Consider the following 21230-nt stretch of genomic DNA (forward strand, 5'->3'; position numbering starts at 1 on the left):
AAAAATATAAGGAAAATCAGGCAAGATTCAGTTCGTCTACGCTTACAACAGCTCCGCGCCCCACGCCGCCTCCTCCTACCGCACCGCCGTCGCCCCCTTCGCGCCCTACACGGCCGAGCGGTCCACCCACCACCACCCACTCCCACCCCCTGACCCCCAGGAGCGGCTGCCCTCGGACACAGAGCAGCTAGCGGGCACGGATCAGGACCAGGAAGAGGAGGATTCCGAGGAGGAGCGCGCAGGTAGCGGACCCTCCGTCAAACCGCTCATCGCAACGACAACAATAGTACCGGAAGCGGTACAAAAGGAAGCACCGGCGGCGCAAGGAGCAACAGAGACGGCAGCAATGGCGGTGGTGCGAAAGAAACAGGACGACAAGTACCTGCTCGCCCTGCGGGAACTGGTGGCCAGCGGGTCGGGGGGCAACCGGCAGTGCTTCGATTGCGGGCAAAAGGGACCGACCTACGTGAACATGACCATCGGATCCTTTGTCTGCACCCGCTGCTCCGGAGTCCTGTGAGTATCCTCTTAGTTCCAGGAAACTGACATTTTCCGCATTAGTCGCCTTGTAGGGTGGTCTATATTCTAAAAGATACATCATATATGATTTATTTCTAGGCAGAACAAATATAATCCCATGTGAGACGTTATTGGGTGTCAAAATGTTTTACAGAGTTTTTGTTTTCTGTTCTGGAAGAGACCTTGCTAGCCTTGGGGTCTTTGTATACTCACAGAGTTTACCTGATGTGTTTTCTAGTTTTCTTGTCTTATTATAATCGTTATCGTCTATCTTGAGAGTAGTAAATAGGTAATCCTATTAATATTTGTTTTAAACCTTTAAAAGAAAACATAGATTAAGTAATCTTAATCTTGGATTTAGAGGTCTACTTAAATATGTCTCCTTTAATCCTTGATAAACGATTCTCAAAATCTATACATATGTCCTAAAACCACAATTGATATTGATAATCTTTGTTATGAATGGCACTCAGTGGTATTCACTGGTATATTCTTATCGAAAGCGTTTCCTTGGGTGAGATTTCCCAAATGGTTAACCCCCGGGAATTCCATTATAAACTTTTAGATTTCGGCGGAATCGAGTATCTCACAAAAAATACATAGATTCCCGTCGACCGCCTAAAAATAGGATTGGAAATTCAGAAAAATCGGAAGCCAATCTGTGGACCTTTCTTGAAAAAGCCCCTTATCTTCACTTGAACCCGGCCAATTTGAACTCGCTTGACGTTCGTTTTCGATCGGTCGCCGAGTGGAGTGACCGATAATTTTCGCTCGATGCAATGTCCGATCCCGTCTCCCCATTATTATTTTGTATTTTGTGTGAAAGCGAAAGCAATTCCCCGAACAATTTCGAACAATTTCGCACAATTTGGTTTCCTTTCCTTTTCGAAATGCAAATCGAAGACAAAACTTTCAATTGCGCGACATCGCGCCAAACGAAATTGTGTTGTCTTCGCCGGCGGCGCTTTCTATTCGTGCTTTGTGTTTTCTAGTGACAGTTTCGAGGGCCGCCCACCTGGCGGCTGAGTTGTGGGTGTCCTTGGCGCGCCCAGCTCCGCCCACTTTCCACTCTTTACCCCTTGAAGTAATTTGCCAAATTGGGTTTGATTTGTGCGCACTATGGCTAAATTGGGGTCATATATTACCACTCCTCCGGCGCTGCATTTTATTTGATTTACGCATTTCCGGATCAAGCACATTACATGATTGCTCTTAAACTTCCGCCTGGCCCAGGTCCAAAATCCCAGTCTCCCACGACCGGTGCCCCAGATTTTGTGGACTCTCAATTGGACGGCATGCGGGCTCCTCCATTGAGTTATCTCTATCATCGGAACCAGGTTGCAAGTGGCCAACTGCGATGCATTCTGCCAGCCGCCTTCTGCATTCCCCGACTCCTCCTTCGATGACTCATTGCCCGCTCCTTAGCCTTCGGTCCTCCATCCTCAATCCTCAAGCCTCAAGCCTCGTTGCCAACTGCCAAGGGAAACAAATGTTGGCATGTAAATGAAAAGCCGCATAAATGCCGGGGACACAAAACGATTGCACTGCGAGAATCGATTAAAAAGGTTGGTGAACATAATTGGAGGTAACTTTGGTTCTCAAGGGGGGTAAATTTAAATAATGTTTTATTAACATTTGTTTTCATTGTATTTATATGGAGTAATAGGGTTTTTGATCAATTAAGAAAAAGTAACATTTGGTCCTTCAAGCCGGATACGTTTTAACAATACTTGATTAATATTTCTTTATATTGAGTTGAGTCGATTGTTTTAAAAGTTGTTTTAAGTATGATTCGGGCTATAGGGTTCTTAAAGTATAAGGAAAGAGCTATTTTTTGGTCCTTCAAACCGGATATCATATATTATTGCATTCAGAATTGCTTTCGTTTCAAAATGTCTGAAGGAACAGATACGTTTCTATCTGTTAAAGCCCAGCCTCAACTATTTTCTCCCTGTGCAGCCGAAGGGGTGTGGAAAGGTACTGCAGCATAATAGGGGCCTCGACGAAGGAAGGGGCGTGGCAGGGGCGACAGCAGGCGACAACGAACTTCCTGGCTGAAAATGAGACTGGAACTTCGACTTGCGACTGCGACTGCGACAAGGGAGTGCAGGGAATACCAAATGAAACCGACTCCATGAAGAAATGGCTGTGCATGTTCAGCCCGCCTTTGGATATTGGAATCCGCTGCAGACCGGCCGGCCACTTGGAGCGCTTTAATGGAGGAAGCGGTTCAGGAATGAGGGGCCGATGGCTGATGAGAATGGGAGTGGGTTTTGAGAATGGGAATGTCCGGGGAGGAGGAGGAGTGGCGGCGGGGAAAACCCGTCCAACAGCTTTTGCCAGGCACTCACTCGAATGTATTTTTGGGCCGCAGTGGCTGCTGTGCCTCCAATTGCAGACAAATTGTTGCACCTCAATCAAGCAGCAGTCGCCGCCATCTGCTGCTCCGCTTTTGGGTCTTTTTGGTCTTTTTCTGTGACTTTGGCTTTGGCAGAGTTCAAAGCTTGTGCTGGCTCATAAAAGTCAAGAAACTTGTTGATTAGATAAGGCGAAAGCAAACGGGCATTGGGAGCAGAGCAGCCATGGTGAGCCACTTTCTCAGGCTTCGTCATCATTCCCATCGCACACAAAGCAAGAGCACTAACTACACCACAGCCACGGCCATTTAAATATGAAGTTACCGACTTAATGGCGTAGGTATTATTCAATTATTAAATAACCGAGCCATGTGAATCAGTGCGAGTTCGGGCGAAAAATGGTAAATACCCAGTGGATTGCTCTATTCGCTGGAACAGATGCCCACTAGTTTGCTTGCTGTGAAATTGTTCTACTCGCTAAGGAATTTCATTTAATCATGTTGATGTTTCAACTATGATTCAAAATTACTAAATAAACAATAATCATATTGCTTGTTTTGCCAAACTTGTTTACTATTTCAAGTCTTAAAATATGTGTTTCCTGTTTTCTGTCCATCTTTCTAAAACGATTACATATTACAAGTACGTATTATTAATGTCCAAATTGTTTATCTTTCAAAGCAAGTCAGTTTACTTCCCTCAAGCTAATAATCTTTATGATGTGTGATTTCCTGGACAAGATGTGACTCACTGCTCAAATGTTGTATATCATCACGAAATAATTTGCTTTATATTTTAATAAACAAGTTCTATGTACGAAGGTCTCATATTTTTGGAGATAAGACTGTGACTGTTAAGTCCCATTAAAATTGTACTTTATTTCTTGTCTGCAATGCATTTGTTTCTACATTAGTTAAACTAACTTTATGTTTAAGCTATTTCTGTGTCCCTGGTTGTATGTTTGCAGTCGGTTGTCGGGTGTTTGTGCGCTTCTATCTGTCGGAGAGTCTATGGCTATAGCTATAGTCGTGCTATAGGTACACAGAAAAAAGAGGGTGTAAATATTATTAGTTTGACATAGGCAACAAAATATTAGTATTATAATTTGATTACAGAACTTTCAAGTAACAGAAAAGGTTCACAGAGAAAACTATCCAAGAACATTCTACTTGAATTGAGAACATTGTTCTTGAATTGAGAACATTTTTCTTGAATTGAGAACATTCCTTCTTAAAAACCGTGTACGTCCATTTTGGTATCAATATAAGAACAAAATGGTGAGAGGAGAAAAGTTAAATTGAATTTTTTTAACAACTTTTTGATAAGTATACACTAAAAGTTTATTTGTACATACAATGTACTTAAATAGCGCAAATAAAACTTGATTCGAGCAAAATAAAAACATTTTCAACTTAAAAATGTCGTTCTATTTCCAAGAACATTTTCAACTCGGATGAGAACGTCATCAGTTTCTTTGTGTTGGCAATGGGATTTGAACCTCATGGCCATTTTTTTAAATAGTGTAAGGGTTTATGGGAAGTAACCCGCTACAAAACCCTTTAATTTAAGCATGAAAACAAAAAATTGCATTTTTCATTATCAATTTAACACTGTTTATATACAATGTCAAGTGAACCATGATATTTATTTGTTTGGCTATTTTTTATCGGTGTACCTATACAGTCATGTTGTAGGTACATGCGTCAGCGGGCAAGTGAGCTGTGGAGCGGACCCCTCCCGGTTTCCGATCCCCGATCCCCAGTCCCCGCCGCATTGGCATTGCAGTTGCAGTCGAACTGGGCCAACTGCCTTCGAGTGGAGCTCACAAAAAGCTCAGAGCACGTCTTTCTCTCTTTTTAGTTTTAGTTTGGCCCGTTCTGCGGCTCATATGTAAATTTCCGATTATGAAACAACATAAACATGTCTGCCTTTGACAGCCCCAAAAAAGGGGCAAAGAGACGAGGGGCGGGGCACACTTTCACCATGCGGTGTCAGCTGTTTGGCCCCTTTATTTCGGCCTCTCTATCCACCGAAAAACGGAAAAAGCCAAGACAACAAACGAACAAACTAAAAGATAAGCAACCCAAAGGCAAAGCGTAAGAGCAATTAAATATAAATAACAAGAGGCCAAATGTGTGTGCTTTTGTACACTGTACAGCACTCCCGCTTGTGTATTTTGTCTTTACACTTAAATATTCAAAATGCGAAATGTTTTCAACGCGGATAAAAAAGGTAATTCATCGAGGTATCTGAGCTACCAGTTAAAGTATCTGTCATCTATTGTACTTCGTAGATGCATTTACTTTTGGGCTATTAAAAATTAATTTGCAATGAAAATGAAAAGGGCTAAAGTTCAGGCTTTAAAACAATTGTTTACATTGTAAATCATGTAAATATAATATTATTTGTAACTACATTTTTTATAATCTTTCGTAATAATATTTGAGTGGGGGAAAAATGTAAAATTACAAAAGTGTTATGATATAATTCTGGATCAACGTGATAAGATAAGATGACTTCATTGACATTAAAAAACGCTATAAAAACTAAATAAATGACATTAGATACGATGGAGATAAAACTTGATATTTGCTGGTTTTTAGTTTCACTGTATTCGCTTTGATTTGAGTTCCTGGAATCAAAGCGAGTGGAATTGAACTGAATCCGCTCCTAACTCGTTTAGCATTTGAGGAAATGTTTGTGAATCGCTTATGAGTTTTGAAGAAAGGAAAGAGGAACCCGGGGGAGGGGGTGGGGTTTAATAGACATAGGAATATAAAAAGGGGTTGGGGAAGAGGGGTGTGGGTGACCCGGCAATTACTGCGCAGTTTTGATTCAAAGGCAGGCACAAACACTCTTAGAAGGTGTCGTTGTTGTAATTGCTGTTGGTTCCTTTGTTTGGCTGATGTTGTTTCTACCACCGCCTTTATCACCCCCTAAACCCCCCGACGACTCCTCTGTTTGTTTTGGCGCTCGCCTTGAAATAAAGATTTCAGTTCTATTAATAATGCAGAGGCGCAAACGCCGAGCGATTTGGCTCTCGATTCTGAATTTTCAATTTTCAGATGTGAGTGCAATTCAAATGCGGAAACATGTGGGTGGGGATTGGATCGGCGAGGGGGAGGTGCTCCAGTTTGGCCCACGAGGCGCCATTCCCTCCCCCAAAAAGAGATCAAACAGCTGGGGAGAAGGGGCCAATTAAAAGTGCCAGCTACACTCAAAAAACTTAAAATTATGAAGGAGGAATAGTAAAGATTACAAACTATTTATAACTAGATTTAAATATTACTTATTTAGATAGATACATTTTTTTTCTTTATTATGAAGTTCAAATTAAATTTGGCATTTAAGCATATTATTTGTAAAAACCAATGTGACTCTTTTGTATAATATTTTTACAAGTGTATGGGGTGTTAAAAGAGAGAGAGAGGGTCATAGTGCGAAGGAGGGTCACAGAAAGAGATAGCTATATGGAATGGGAGCGAGCAGAAGGCGCCTGCCCACACGGAGATTTATGGTTTCTGTTCGGCCCGCATCCCCATTTTCCCACTGGGAGGCACATCGTCAGCCGGAGCCTGCTGCGACCCTACATTGCCCTTTTCTAGATGTCCTGTTGTGAACTCTGACCATATGGTTACATATAGCTGGGAACTAGGGGAAGAAACCCCGTACTGCAAATGGTTTTCATATCACACTTTCCACTAATAAAAAAAAATATCTATAATATATATATATTTTAGTCATAAAATGATAAGATTTGTGGCCACCACTGTAAAATCCAGCGGAGGAGATGCCATAAGCCTGCTGCCCACGCGGCTTTGTCCGAGAAATTTCTTTCCGGCCGAATGAATGGCTCAATGGAGGTCCTTTTGCATTTTTCATTCGCCATCCCACGGCCACCAAAAGAAGAGCTCAAGGCTCTTCGGGCAATTTGCAGCCTGGCTCAGACGATGACATTATTAAAATATTCATAGGGCCCAACTGGAGAGTCCTCATTCAAAGGCCCCTCCTCCATCTCCCTTCCCTTCTCCCGCTGCCAAGTTTAATTTATATTGTGCGACAAACGCGACAACTGTCAGCGAATGCCAAAAGGCGACCACTCTGCGCCAAAACTGACACAAGCTTGCACTAATAAAAACAACCATTTCTATTAATTTATGCTATGTCCATATTTGGGGTAGCTCAGCGATAAAATACTGCAGATACCGATGACTTCATTGAGATATAACACGGCACTGTAGTTTTTTAATATTAGGTTCCATTGTATGGAAACGTGTCCTGTTGAATCAAAAACTTAATAAACATTTTTTAAAATTTGTTTAATCTTTCTCAGTTGGTAAACCCTAATTTAATTGGTAGTGTTTTGGCATAAAGTCGCTTTAAAGATTTCCTAGATTTTTAGTATTTAATCTATTTTTCCCAGTGCATCCACACAGAGTCGCAAAGAAATACCAGAGTTGCATGGGATAAAAGCAGCAGGCTCGGACTCGTTTTGTGGCGCCCACATAGCGCATTGCATCTCTGGGGATCGGGGGCATATATAGAGAGGAGGGAAGAACCAGAACGGGAATCGGTTTCTGAATGCGTGGGACTCTCCTTCCATTTGGCCTGGCCTAATTGAGTAACGCCACCAAAAGAGCGGGGCATAAAAACTGCAACGTCTGTCGGAAATGTTTGCAGTTGTTCTGTTGCTTTTTCAGCTTAGCATAACTTTGTAATTAAAACGCTCCACAGCTGGACAGCAACATTCTGCATTCGGAGTGGGTCAGCGATTTTCTAGCAAAAAGTTCTACCCGTTTTCGTGTTTTTTCCCGCCTGGGAACTCGCGGCGTTATGAATAAGCGAGCTTTTTGCACTCTGAGCTCTTTAAGTCGGGGAAACGTTCTCGGGTTGAGTGAAAAAGTGACGGATCGCTGGTCTGCGGCTTTATCGCTAGGCTAAGCTATAATATCTAGTAGCGAGCTTTCTATAGCCGCAACGACCTTGAATTGTAATTTCCCCTGAACAGAAAGAAAAACTTAAGTATGATTATTAATTTTATGATCGTACACATTATCTTTATAAGTTTTCAAAAAAAATCAAAAAAATGTTTTGAATAATTTGTAGTTCAAATAGAACGATAACGATAATCCTAATAATACGAAAGAAATCATCCAAGATATTGAGGTTTAATACAATTATGAACTGTGTTTCTCTATAATAGTAATTCTCAAGTGTTATTTGTTTGGAACCTATTTTGTGAACAAGAATATGAAGTCTTCAAGATAAGAGGTCATTGTTCTCCTATTTTTGAGGTGTAATGATAAGGAAGGAATATTATGTTGATTTGTCTCTTATATTTGACTTGCGAATATCAAATTGACATAGAGCTCATGTTTTTTCTCCGTGTAGAGCTCTTGACCGTGGGATCGCCGTAGAGGTAGAGCGGGATGCAGCTGGAAAGAACGTGTCTAGTCCGGACTTTTGCCTTCCGTTCGACTTTGACTTGGAGCCTTGGCTCACTTAGAGTGTTTGTCCAGTCGAGGTCAGTGTCGCACTTGTCGGGAGGAAGGGTGGCGAAATGGAATCAAAGTTAGCGGCAATTTTCATTTATTTGCCAAACAGACACTCTCACCTCAAACTCATAGAGCCAGCCCCCTTGCAAGTACAGTGGGCGCTGTCTAATTGAACCATAGATGTCGATTTTCAATTGATCATTTCTGTTATCTAATAAGTAATTGAAGACAAGACATTTCTAGATCAATTATTAATTATTATTTAATTATACTAAATAGTAATAAAAAGCTGTTTGTGTGTGAGTAAAAGGTGTCAAAAAGAAGGGTTTCTAAGAAATATTGTTACTTAATAATATTTATTAACGGCTTAAATATTTAGAAAATGCTCAATGAACAATTCACGTAATATACTGCGGTTTTTGTTTAAATGGTATCATAAAATAAATCACTTGAGGGGATAAACACTCCAAATTCCTTGGTTCTAATTAGTCAGAGTCCACTGTGTTTGAACATGTGCGATTCAATGCCCAGGCTTTGTGTCTCGATCCCGTCGCCTTCGTTTTTCCGCCTTGAATGTCACTTGGCTGCGGTTTTGAAATTGAAACCAGGCGGCATTTTTATTTTTAGCTCTGGATGAGCATCCACTTTGCTGGCTAAGCGTAATCCCAAGACAAAGATTGACTTTCAGTGTAATTCCAGGGACGCCACCCACAAAGCGGCGGCTCGTCTTTATTTTCTCTCCGCTGATTCATCGATGGCACTTCTTTATCTTGAGGTCAATATCAATGCCAATCAGTCTCAACGCGGCTACGTGCGTGCTTTATGGCTCTTTATGGTGATTTTCCTTAAGAGTTGAAAGAAACTTTGGAATCAAGATCGAACAAAGAGGCCACTCAGCAGTTGGGAAGACAAAGCCCAGCCAAGCTTAATTTGTCGTTTAATTAGGGAGTTATAATTATCGATCAAGGTTAAAAAAGCTCATTGAATAAATTTTGCAACGCTTTGTACGATTCAACTGATCCCAGATCTTGAGATTTAATGAATTTTCTTATAATAGTAAAGCCTAGTGGGTACTTTTCGTAAAAAACCTTTTTGAAGCATGACTACGAAGTATCTCATTAACCACATATCACTGTCATTTTATTTTGGGGGTATTAGAGGGAGGATTCAAATGTTTTGGGGCGTTATCAATATATTCCCTATACGGTTTCCGATTCCTGGTACGTAGGCCCCTTGACTCCCACTTATCGCACTTGTCGCCGCAATTTGCATGAATTCCGCTTCGTCTGAAACGCATTTTTGCCGGACTTCTCCAACTGGCGATCATGTTGGTGGCGACAGTCGAGTTCCGAGCTCATCACAAGTCACTCAACAGTCAGCAGTCGCATTCCCAATCCCTCTGGCAGAGGTCTCTGATTAAAACAGTCTCCAAATAGGAACTTCATACGCAGTAAGTTGGCCTAGGGCCAATTAAATCAAGGTCCTGCCATAGGAAAATAATAAATTGAAGCGCCTTTTAAATCAAACTTAATATATATTGATTTACAAATGTGCTAATTTCACCAGGTTAGATTACCACAATCTAGGAACTGCAGTGAAAAGTGTAAAGCCTTAAATGTGGAGTGAAAAATTGTGTTCTCTCTAGCGAAATATTAATATAAATCAATTAAGATTTATGGTTCAGCTATTTCAATTGTGCTGAAATGATTACAATGATTTAATAGTTTTAAATAAATTGTTTTCGCTATGTCCCCAAAAAGCATTAAAGTGATTTAAAAAAGTAAATTCCAACAAATTGATAAAAACCAAAATGATAAATTGTCTTGTTTTCAATTTCTGAATGGAGCTCGTAATAATTGGATTCAGTATGTGTTGATGGTTATAGTGTTATTGATTTTATTGGCATGATAATGGCCACCCATTTTGGGCTATTTCGTAAAGGGGCTTTCAAGGCAGTGGGGCTCCGCCCGAAGTCGTTAGAAACTGGACCACAATGTGAACCTAGAAAGTGTTTGGCTTAGAGAGTGGAGCTCTAAAAATTAAATTAGCTCCTTTGGAGTGGTCATAACTAACTGTAATAACTGCTCCAGTGGCCCCAGCGTCAATCTTTTTATCTCACCGAGATCTTTTCTCCTCTTTCGGTCGCCGTAGCAACGAGTCATGTCTTGGGGCAAGGTCTCCCCGTCTCTGGGGTTCTTTGGAAATTGACTAATTGCTTTTCCCAGCCCCAGAGTGAATGAGCTCCCCTTGCACAGAAAAAACAGATATACATCAGATTAGTATTCACAGGTTCGAATCCTAGAGCTAATAATAATAATATTTTTTTTATATCTCTGAAGTTCTTTGGAAATTTAAGGTGAAAACAAAATGGACATCAATTAAATGTTCTATACCACATTTGTTAAGCTAATAAAAATGTTAATTGCTCTATAGAACATTTATTGGGTAAAAAAAATAAATTATTTTATTAAATAAAAAATATTTCGATGCAAGGTTAATGTTTGCATGTTCGAAGACCACTGCTACCCTACCATACTCTTTTTCTTGTCAATGATATTAAAATTCAAAGTTACACAATGTTTTAATCTGTTACAAAATACTTATATTTTTTTGAAAATATCACTTTTGTGACATCAGTTTTTCTCTCTGTGTATACTGACATACATATTTATGCTGAAATTGGCACCGCTCTTGAACCCCCCGACTGTCTGGGATCCGTGACTCATGGGGAATGAAAAAGAAATGGTATTTATACTCGAGAAATTGCGTAGATGCTTTTGTTTTTCTTTTTGCTTCAGTCTCTGTTTTTTGTTTCGCATTTATATTTGCATACCCTCGACGAGGCGAAGTGAATGTTAATCCTAAACTTGCTGTGCAGCAAAGATAATGGCTAAACCATCATAAAAACGAATGGAACTGGGGAATAAATACATATATTAAATGTTAGAAAAAGGGGCAACAATTTAATTATTTATCTTAAAAGTCAAAACATCATAGAATGAAGATATCAAGGTCTAGTAAGGGGACCAAAATACTCTCCATGAATATATATTGAATACATGTTGCCTCTGAATAAGCAAATAAAGCTAATATTATACTCAAACCAAAAAACAATTATAGTTGTCGGGGAATGTGTCAGACGAGACGTCAATAAAAATAATCACTGATTGTTTGTTAGTTTAATATTCACGTTATTGATAATCACAGGAATGGCGTAGTCCATATGTGTATCATTCTTATCAAAAAAGGCGAGGGTATCCCCCACTTCGAAACAAATTCACCCGAAATCAAAAGTTCATATGTGAGGCGCTGTCCATAGGTATACATATTTAAGTTGTTATTTATTGTCATAATTGTGGGTTGTTTACTTTTCTCTATTTTCGCTGATTTTGCTTTTGCTCAACGATTCCCCGAGCTCTCTAAACTAAAGCTAAACGTTATGTGGTAGGTCCGATTCCGATTCCGATTTTGAATCGGATTTGCTTTGTATTTCGACTCTGTACTCATTGTATTTTTACTTCTATGCATAATGGTATGGGGTATTTTTCTGCCGCAACGAGTTTTACTTTTGTTTTTGTTTGAGAGGAGGGAAGCTTGGTGCTCAGCTCAGCTGAGTTGAATTTATTTTTTTCACGCTGAGTGCGCAAAAAACGAGTTTTGCACTTTTGTAGCGAAAATGAAAAAGGCCAGAGTGTGAGTGATTGTAAGCTAAGCTTTTTGTTTATCTGCACTACAGTCGCTACAGTGTCTGTCTCTGTTTTTGAGTTGTCTCTGTGTTTGTTTTAATTTTCGTTGTATCCACTTGTGCCAAGCACGAAGCGAAACCGAAACCGCCGAGATGCGAGATTCGAGATCTCAGATCGCTGGACCCATACCCGTACCCATACCCATGCCCAAGCCCATCTCATCCGGCGGAGACGGAGATATATTCTCATATGAGGGTGTCGTAAAGAAGGGGGTCAGCCTGAGCTCAGCATAAGTAAACCTGTGCTAACCTTCCCCGAAATAGTCCATAAAGTCTCAAACAATTCACAGTCTATTAGCTTAAATGCATCCTTGAAATCGCCGCCTTTTAAGTTCCCATTACAGTCGAAGCAAGTAAGTTATTTGCTGGCCTTTTGTAAAGACAACAGATATGTCTAATCTTGCAAGTTAACTTATTGGTTGTCAACTAAACTTTTGAGTCTATTTACTCTTCAAAGTATGATTCCATTAATCTAACTGGGGTTTTTTCATTTCATCATCTTTTCTTTTTATTCAATATAAGTGTATATATATTACTATAAAAGAGAGGTCAAGGTGCAGCAAGTACAGTTTGCCATAAAATTCTGAAAACAAAAACCGAAATTCCGGAATAAATCGTAGGTGCTTACTTATAAATGATTTTACAATACTCATCCACAAAATGTATTTTAAATCTAAAGTAACATATAAATTTTATTAACATAAATATTTTATAGTGTCATCTATTAATTAAATTAGGATTAGAGGCTTATGAATGATACTTACCTTAAAAAAAGTCCTGTTAATATGCAAAGATGGAAAAAGGAAGAAGTGACATACCCATTCCCCCTTGCCCTTTGCCCTTTGAACTGCCATGACCCGTGAGGTGTGACACAGTTTTCCGATTCCAGTTGTGAGATTCAGCGCTGCTTTGTTGACTCCCAATTAGCATGGCTCTCTGCCATTCTCGTTCTTTCAGCATGCAGATGTGGCTGGAGGAGGGTTCCTCTGGTGGCGTCGATGAGTAGTGTGTACCGATGGAGCACTCGAATGCCGGGTTCGGTTCGTATAACAATTAGCATCGCAATGCTAATATTGAACACAACGCAAAGGGGCTTTGAGTTTGCTCTCAGAAATTGACAACTGAGACCTAGATAAACGATTTCGTGCATCCTGTTTAAACAGTTCGAAATTCCAGATCATTCTTTGAGCAGTAAACAAGTCTAATGCTTGGAAACCTTGTGTGGAACACTTAAAAACCCCTAAAACCCTATGATATCCTATCTTTTAGGTATGCTATTTCCTGTTGAACCTAATGAATTGAGACATATATTTCTCGTGGGAGCCATTCTCCCTCATCAGCAGTCAAATCTGTTTGGCAGCTGAACGAAAGCATATATTGGCACTAATATATTTTTCCAGCTGGCGCATTCTAAGTGATTTATTTCCCAGAACCGCATTTGAAGGGGGTGGGCCAGCAATAGCACCTTCTGCTTCCCACCTCTCCGCGCTTATTGGTTTTTTTTCGCATTAACAAAAGCCTCAGCTGCATGGAAATTTGTAGTCATTACTGCTGTGATTGTCAATTACCCCCACCCACTTTTTGCCCTCTTCAAATGCACGCCATAAACGGTGGGCGTGGCCGAGTGAGTGCCTCTAATGCCGCCACTGTTTCCACATTTTGTGTGGAGGCAACTTTCACTTTCTCCGCCGTGGCTGGATTTCAAAAATAGCCACTGCCACATGGCGCATGATTCTGCCTTGGTCTCTGTTGTTGCCACTTGCAGCTGCCACTGCCACTGCAGCCACATCCCCGTCCACAACCACCTCCTCCTCCGCCTCCTCCAACCCCCTAACGAACTGCCTGTGCGTGCTCTTGTGGATGTGGCCACTCGGAAAACTGGGCACCACTTGAGTGGTGTTTGCCACACACAAAAAAACATCACGTACTACTTATTGCTCTCGCCTTAATCCGGCAAATGCCAAGTTGATATTTTAATAGGATTAAAACGGAATAAATTATGCAGGCAAATCTGTATTTAACAGCGATATTCGTTCACTGGTTTAGTGTTTCACAGCTACTTGCTTTTCCTGTGGCCTGCACTTCTTAGCTTTGTATTTCAAAAGGATTAAAGTGTTTTATTCAATCAGAAAGAGCAAAGATTGAGTTCATTCTTTGAGGATTATATATTTCAAGACTACTGGTTTTATTCATTGAAACCTTTTCTGTTTAAGACGGGAGGTTTGAGTGATTTCAAGCATAGCGTAATCATTTCAAGTACTTCATATGTGGTCATCATATCTCGTATTACGCATTTTGGTTTAACAGATTTAAGATAGTGACTAATGGTAATTTCAATTGTGCTCTGATAAGATATTCCGCAGTCAAGTTTATGATGATTAATTTAATGGTTTTACAAACCACTTTGTACCAGATATTGGAATGTAGAATTAATACAATGTTCAATCCAAGGCGGTATTCGAACCTGGTCTTTCAATGTGTAACTTTGAAGTGGTCTCAAACTTAGTTGCAGATTATCTCGTTTTTTTGCCTGTGTACCGATGGCCTTTCTGTTTTGAGATGGCTTACAAGCCGTGTAAGGTCAGACAACCTCCTGTTGATTTCCGCTGCGGAGTTGCAGCTTCACAGATCATTTAGCCGCCGGCGGAAGTCGTCCTCAGCTGCTCAGCTCTGCTCCGTTGGTCACGGGTCAGCCGTTGTGGGAGGTGGAGCCCCTCTAATCCAGGCCCCGCCACTCCACTTCTTTTCAATTCACTTCGATCCACTCCACTGAGAGTCCCACTTAAGTGAGAGTTGATTGTTTTCTGGTGAGACGACACACAAAGACTTCCGCTTTTCCTCCTCCGCTATTTTCTCAACAGTGGGCATCCATTTACCGTCCTCAAATTGAGTCACAATTGCATAAGAAACACGGGAAGGGTCGAGATGAGATGACAAAGGACGTCATTCCCTGGGCTCAGATGGCTGTAATGTCATTAGCCAGCAATCAGCAGCTTCTAGAAGTTTCGCTGCATGTGCCACATCAGCCTGCCGGTTTTGATACCCTATATGGGGAGGGGTTATACTGGTTCATTTACTTAAAGATCTAATCAAAATATTTGAAAATAATTAAAACGCGAATTCTTCAGGAAATATCAAGGATTAAACCATTTCGCTAACCCTCTTGTTCTGAAGAATTCGCTTTTATAGTTTGTTATTCGTAATCAATCCTCTTTCTCTAAAGAATTCACGTTTTGCTTTTTATAATATGCTTCGACAGTATGTTATCTACTATAGAGTGCATCATCACCATCAAATTATTTTAAAATAATGAAAACGCAAATTCTTCAGGAATTAACAGGGATTAATCCATAAATATTTTGCTAACCCTCTTGTTCTGAAGAATTCGCTTATATAGTTTCTTATTCGTAATCAATCCTCTGTCTCTAAAGAATTCACGTTTTGCTTTTCACAATGTTCTTCGAAAGTAAGTTACCTGCCGAAGAGTGCAGGGTATCTCCTGTTCTCTAGACCGGTACCTCTGGTTCTATCTCTTCCATGCGGCAACCAGTTAACCAGCTAGCAACAACCTACAACCAACTGGAGCCAGCGAAGCGTTCATGTGAAACGTCCAGTTTCCACTTCCCCCTGCAATGCATATTTGGCCCTCTTCTGCCACTTTTGCCACTTTTGGTGTTGTTTTTCAGCCTTTTGCCGTTGCTGTTGCCATGTTGTGGCCAAGTTTTTGTTGCTGTTGTGCCCGTGTGTACTCGTTTCGTTCGGGAAATTCGTGAAAAACCGAAATTAGCCATCGTTGTGGGGTAAAATTTGCTGGAAAACTCTCCACCAAGGCAGGCCAGAGCGCCTCTTCGGTTTGTTTATGGGTTTCATTTTTCATGCCGTTCTGGGCACTCCAAAGTGCTCCAATTGCTTTCGGCCCCAAGGCCAGCGCAATTAATTTGCGCAATTAACTGAAATTGAACGCCCATTTGACGGGTCATTCTGGTGGGTACAAGTGGGTCAAGCAACCACCACCATCTTCGCCACCTGACCACAAATGGGCGACCGAGTGGGTAAATCTTGAGCAATTTCCAAAATAGAGAAGAATTACTTTGTGGAATTAAGCAGCTGGGCAGTAGCTTAAATAAAGTGGCAGTCTTTATTTACAATTACACCACTTAAGACTGTAGTTTCCAATTTACCTTACAAAGTAATAGTTATAGTAATAATTTATCGAAGAGTAACTTTTCTGAATGCTTTTCTTCATGTTCTTATAGTATGATAAATGTATCCACATTAAATAGAAAATATATGTTTCTTATAATAATCTATTATATCTTCCATTGCAGACGCGGTCTAACGCCACCACATCGGGTGAAATCCATATCGATGGCCACATTCACACAGGACGAGATCGACTTCCTGCGCACCCACGGCAACGAGCTGTGTGCCAAGACCTGGCTGGGATTGTGGGATCCCAAGCGGGCTGTCCACCAGCAGGAGCAGCGTGAGCTGATGATGGACAAGTACGAGCGGAAGAGGTACTACCTGGAGCCGGCCAGTCCTCTGAAGTCCCTGGCCAATGCGGTCAACCTGAAGTCATCCGTTCCGGTAACGAATCACATTCAGAATGGCCACCACAATGGCTATGCCAGCATCCATCTGACGCCTCCGGCTGCCCAGAGGACCTCGGCCAATGGATTGCAGAAAATGGGCAACTCATCCAGCAACAGCTCCTCGGTAAACTCCTCCTCCTCGATCAGCCGACCACACCATCATCATCATCATCACAACAACAACAGCCAAAACAACAATCACGATGCCTTTGGTCTGACTGGAGGATTGAGCAGCCTCAACAGCGCCGGCTCCACATCCACGGGAGCTCTCTCGGACACCAGCAGTTGTGCCAGCAATGGCTTCGGTGCGGACTCCGACTTCGTGGCCGACTTTGGCTCGGCCAACATCTTCGATGCCACATCAGCGCGCTCGACGGGATCGCCGGCGGTGTCCTCCGTCTCCTCGGTGGGCTCCAGCAATGGCTACGCCAAGGTGCAGCCCCTCCGGGCAGCCCATCTCCAGCAGCAGCAACAGCAACTGCAGCAGCAGCTCCTCAATGGAAACGGAAATGGTCACCAGGGTGCTGAGAACTTTGCCGACTTTGATCATGCACCCATCTTCAATGCAGTGGGTAAGTGTCCATCTCGAGAGCAGGATTTCCTCACCATTCAATGGGTCTTTTAATCCTTTGTTGAATCGATCTTCAGTTCATATAGCTCTTTTCAAGAAAAGGCATTAGTTTATTTAGAATGTGACTCAATTATAGTATTCATATTGTAAAGATTTATATGGGAAAGATGCTAGTTTTCAGTATACTATTTGATTTTATTTTGGAATATTGATTTTAATTAATTATTCAGCGAGTATATTTCATACATATATCACATCATAACGCATCAGCATATAGGATTATTTCAAAAAAAATTTCTTAAGTACCAAGATCCATTGGTTTGTAAATAAGAGGCTGGCTCAAAAAGACAGCCCCTTTGCTCCTGCACCCGCGGCTTGAATTATCAGCAATGCAAACTAGCTTTGGCTTCCCGAAAGATCCTGCAGCTTCGCTCGCCTTCCTCTTCGAGCACCCTACACAAAGAAGTCCCCGTTCGTATCCACTCTCTAATAACTCACTGTTTGGCTGAATCCAGCTCCACCAACTTTCCACGATTGGATCAGCGACTGGAGCAGGCGGGGCTTCCACGATCCCTTCGACGACTGCGATGAGTCGCCACCAGGGCCAGCTCCTCCGGTTCCAGTGCCTGCTCAAGTTCCCGCTGTATCATCACCACTGCCAACCGTCCAAGAGGAACCAGAGCTGGCGTGGAACTTCTGGCAGGAGGAGATGCGAATAGAGGAGCAGGATGAGGAGTCCCAACCATCCCAACAGCAGGAGCTGAGCTACTCCTTTTTCAATAGCACTCCGCCCCTTTCCCCCTCGAATCCCTTCCTGCCCTACTTAAGCAATGAGGAGCAGCATCCGCATCCTCCAGAGAAGCCCTCCTATTCGTATTTGTTGTTCAGCTCCATATCAAACAGTTCCCAAGAAGAGCCTCAGGTGGAAGATCATGAGATGGATATTTTAAATGCCAATTTCCATGATTTCTTTACGTGGAGTAAGTTCTTAATTGCCTTGAGTTGAGTTGAGTTTTCTGTTATGGTTTCTGTTGCATTTGGCTCGCTCTTTTTATTGATGCTGTGTTAAGTTTGTGTTTGGTTTTTACTAAAGAAATGTAGTCCTAGCAAGATTATTAACTGGTCTTCTTGTTTTACAGGTGCGCCCTTGCAGAACGGCCATGCGACAAGTCCGCCCAAAGGCGGAAGTGCAGCGATGGCGCCCAGTGAGGATCGATATGCTGCTCTCAAGGATCTCGACGAGCAGCTGAGGGAGCTGAAGGCCAGCGAATCTGCCCCGGAGGCACCCACGCCCACTAATGGCAACGGCCAGGCCACAGATGCCTTTGGTGGTGAGTCCCCCCCCCCCACAGAGTCCTTCCCTTTTTTTGAGCCTCGCTAATTGGGCTCTTATCTTTTCAGCCCTCAACAACAATCCAAATCCCTTCAAGGGCCAGCAGCAGCTCAGCAGCCATGTGGTGAATCCATTCCAGCAGCAACAGCAGCAGCAGCAGCAGAATCTCTATGGCCAGTTGACGCTCATACCAAATGCCTACGGCAGCAGTCCCCAGCAGCAGATGGGCCACCATCTCCTCCAGCAGCAGCAGCACCAGCAACAGAGCTTTTTCAACTTCAACAACAACGGGTTCGCCGTCTCACAGGGCCTGCCCAACGGCTGCGGATTTGGCAGCATGCAACCCGCTCCGGTGATGGCCAACAATCCGTTTGCAGTGAGTATGACGACCGACTGCGTGGATTAGTTCGATAAAAGCAGAAGTGTCGGCAGGGAAACCCTTTTTATACGAAACCAACTAGTTTTGTGTTGAAAGAGAAGTAAATAACGGGTTTATCGGAAAAGTTTTAAAATTATGCTAAAGAATTCGCGCTAAAATTTGATCTCTTGTATAGAATATTTTGTTTCGATCTCTTTTTGAAATTTAATTTGAAATCTTGTATGGTGCTCATCTTTAAAAGTTTAAGTGCTTACAAGATTAATTTGAGAATCTTATACGTTATATAGAAGATACATATCACTTACCAATTTCTCTAATTAACAATTGTGTACGTGATTCAACCCATAGTGATAAACAATATCCCAGAGCTGCGTAATTCTCTTTAATAAATATTAATCAAGCAAACAAGCAATCATTTGCACGTTTGTCTGATTCTCACGTTCCCTAGCCACATTAAATCCAGACAGTAGACAGTAGACGGTAGACGGTAGTCGTTGGATTACCAGCCAGGACTGGTTGGGTCCGGATCGATGTTTGCTAAAGACTCCCTTTCTTGATTTTCATTCACAGGCCAGCGGCGCCATGAACACCAACAATCCATTCTTATGAGACTCGAGCCGGGAGAATTCGCCACTCGCCACTTGGCAGAGGCGCTGAGCCACCAGCCACCAGCGAACAAAGAGCAGAAGCATCAGCAGCAGCAGAAGCGGAGGAGCCGAACCGAAATTAGTCCATTTTACGAACAATAGCGTTAATCTATATATACATAATACACGCCGGAGCACAGTCTCTGTGTACATAGCTCAAATATGTACACCCCGAAGGGCTCCGCCACGCTGACGCTAATCCTGGAGAGGGGCGGCGCACAGCGGCAGCGGGCTGGGGCGTTGATATATTCTTTTACATGGTAACTCTACTCTAACGTTTACGGATACGGATGTTTGTATTTGCCGTTTGCCCTAGAACTCTCTACTTGTACTAAGCGCGCCCATCATCCACTTACTAACATAGCTACTAATCCCAATCCTAGTGCAGGATGCAGTTGGCCCAGATTCTGTTATTTGCTTTGTCTGTCCTCGTAAATGTCTTTGTCCCATTTAGCACTTTCGTTGCGGATAAGAACTCTGTCAGTTATTGATTGTGTGGCCTTAATAAGATTATAAACTATATATTATAACGTACTACTATACATACGGATACAGATTACAGATACAGATACAGATATATACAACTATGCTTTTGTACCTAATGAATTGTGTAATTGCTTCTTGTTTTCATTGCTAATCGTCTGCTTTCCGTGTGCTAAGTTTATATATTAGTACGTGCGATATCGGCCGTGCAGATAGATTGCTCAACTCGCGAGTCAAACCTCGTTTGGTTGCACCCACACCTCACACCCTACACCCCACACCCACGGCAGACATTTGTACATATACTGTCTGATTGTAAGCCCCGTGTAATACCTCCATTGTCACCAGTCCCTTTGCCCCACCCATCCATCCATCGAACCCCGAATCCATGACTCAATTCACTGCTCACATGTCCATGTCCAGATAAGAAGCAAGAATTTTTCCATTTTTAGCCTTAACGTGTCAAACATTATCGAAGCCTTAAAGTTATTTAAACTACGAAAATTTCAATAAAAACAAATAAGATCGCTATCACTGTTTTCTTCTTATTCCTGCTGTAGCTTTCCCCTGAACTTCTGAGTTTTCGTTGTCGAAACAACGGAAAATTTCAAAAAATGAATGAATTACTGGCATACTTTTAGGATAGAGTTAAGTAACCAAGTAACAACCGACTTACTAAATTTTGACAGGTCAGAAAAATAACGATCAGATATTTAAAATCGATCTTTGAGATGTAAGATTACCCTTTTTTAAAATAAGACGATCCTAAGACTCCAAATGGATTCCAAAAAGTATGCTATGCTATTCAAAAACATTTCAAAGTTTTCAATATCCAAATGGGTAAGTACAAAATGCAAGCGCTCTATGTTTTATTTGAATGTATTTTTATTCATTTCCGTTTCGGTATAATTTCTAGTTTGTTCTCTTCGTCTTTAGTACTAGTTGGTTTAGCAATTGTTTAAATTACTATAAATTATTTAAGTTATGTTACGTACTCGTATAATATAGATTTATAATTTAAAAATTCGCGTATGAAAGAAAAGTCGAAAGTCATTTAACTGGCAGCCACTCCTTCCTATCGTTTCGTTTCGTTCCTTCGCTAATTA

General features: G+C 41.7%; 1 protein-coding gene across 3 annotated transcripts; it reads left to right on the forward strand.

The window, feature by feature from the left end:
- Positions 1-14: 14 nt before the first annotated feature.
- On the forward strand, positions 15-20655 carry LOC119546579 (arf-GAP domain and FG repeat-containing protein 1). 3 transcript variants are annotated; one of them, XM_037852983.1, is made up of 6 exons: positions 15-516; positions 16445-17283; positions 17798-18262; positions 18422-18613; positions 18684-18991; positions 19565-20655. In XM_037852983.1, exons 1-6 carry the CDS (start codon positions 347-349, stop codon positions 19601-19603), a joined length of 2013 nt encoding a protein of 670 aa, XP_037708911.1. In that variant the 5' UTR covers positions 15-346; the 3' UTR covers positions 19604-20655. The 3 variants fall into 3 exon arrangements, with proteins under 3 accessions (XP_037708911.1, XP_037708912.1, XP_037708910.1); XM_037852982.1 differs by lacking the exon at positions 15-516 and adding an exon at positions 9714-9821; XM_037852984.1 differs by lacking the exon at positions 17798-18262 and having other exon boundaries at positions 204-516.
- Positions 20656-21230: the final 575 nt, after the last annotated feature.

Source organism: Drosophila subpulchrella, chromosome 2L, assembly GCF_014743375.2.
Source record: "Drosophila subpulchrella strain 33 F10 #4 breed RU33 chromosome 2L, RU_Dsub_v1.1 Primary Assembly, whole genome shotgun sequence".
In the NCBI taxonomy this organism is placed as follows: domain Eukaryota; kingdom Metazoa; phylum Arthropoda; class Insecta; order Diptera; family Drosophilidae; genus Drosophila; species Drosophila subpulchrella.

Coding starts and splice junctions, on each gene's coding strand:
- LOC119546579 (XM_037852983.1), top strand. CDS start 347: ATGGCGGTGGTGCGAAAGAAACAGGACGACAAGTACCTGCTCGCCCTG. Junction 18,263..18,421: donor CCATGATTTCTTTACGTGGA/GTAAGTTCTTAA, acceptor CTTGTTTTACAG/GTGCGCCCTTGCAGAACGGC. Junction 18,992..19,564: donor TGGCCAACAATCCGTTTGCA/GTGAGTATGACG, acceptor TTTCATTCACAG/GCCAGCGGCGCCATGAACAC.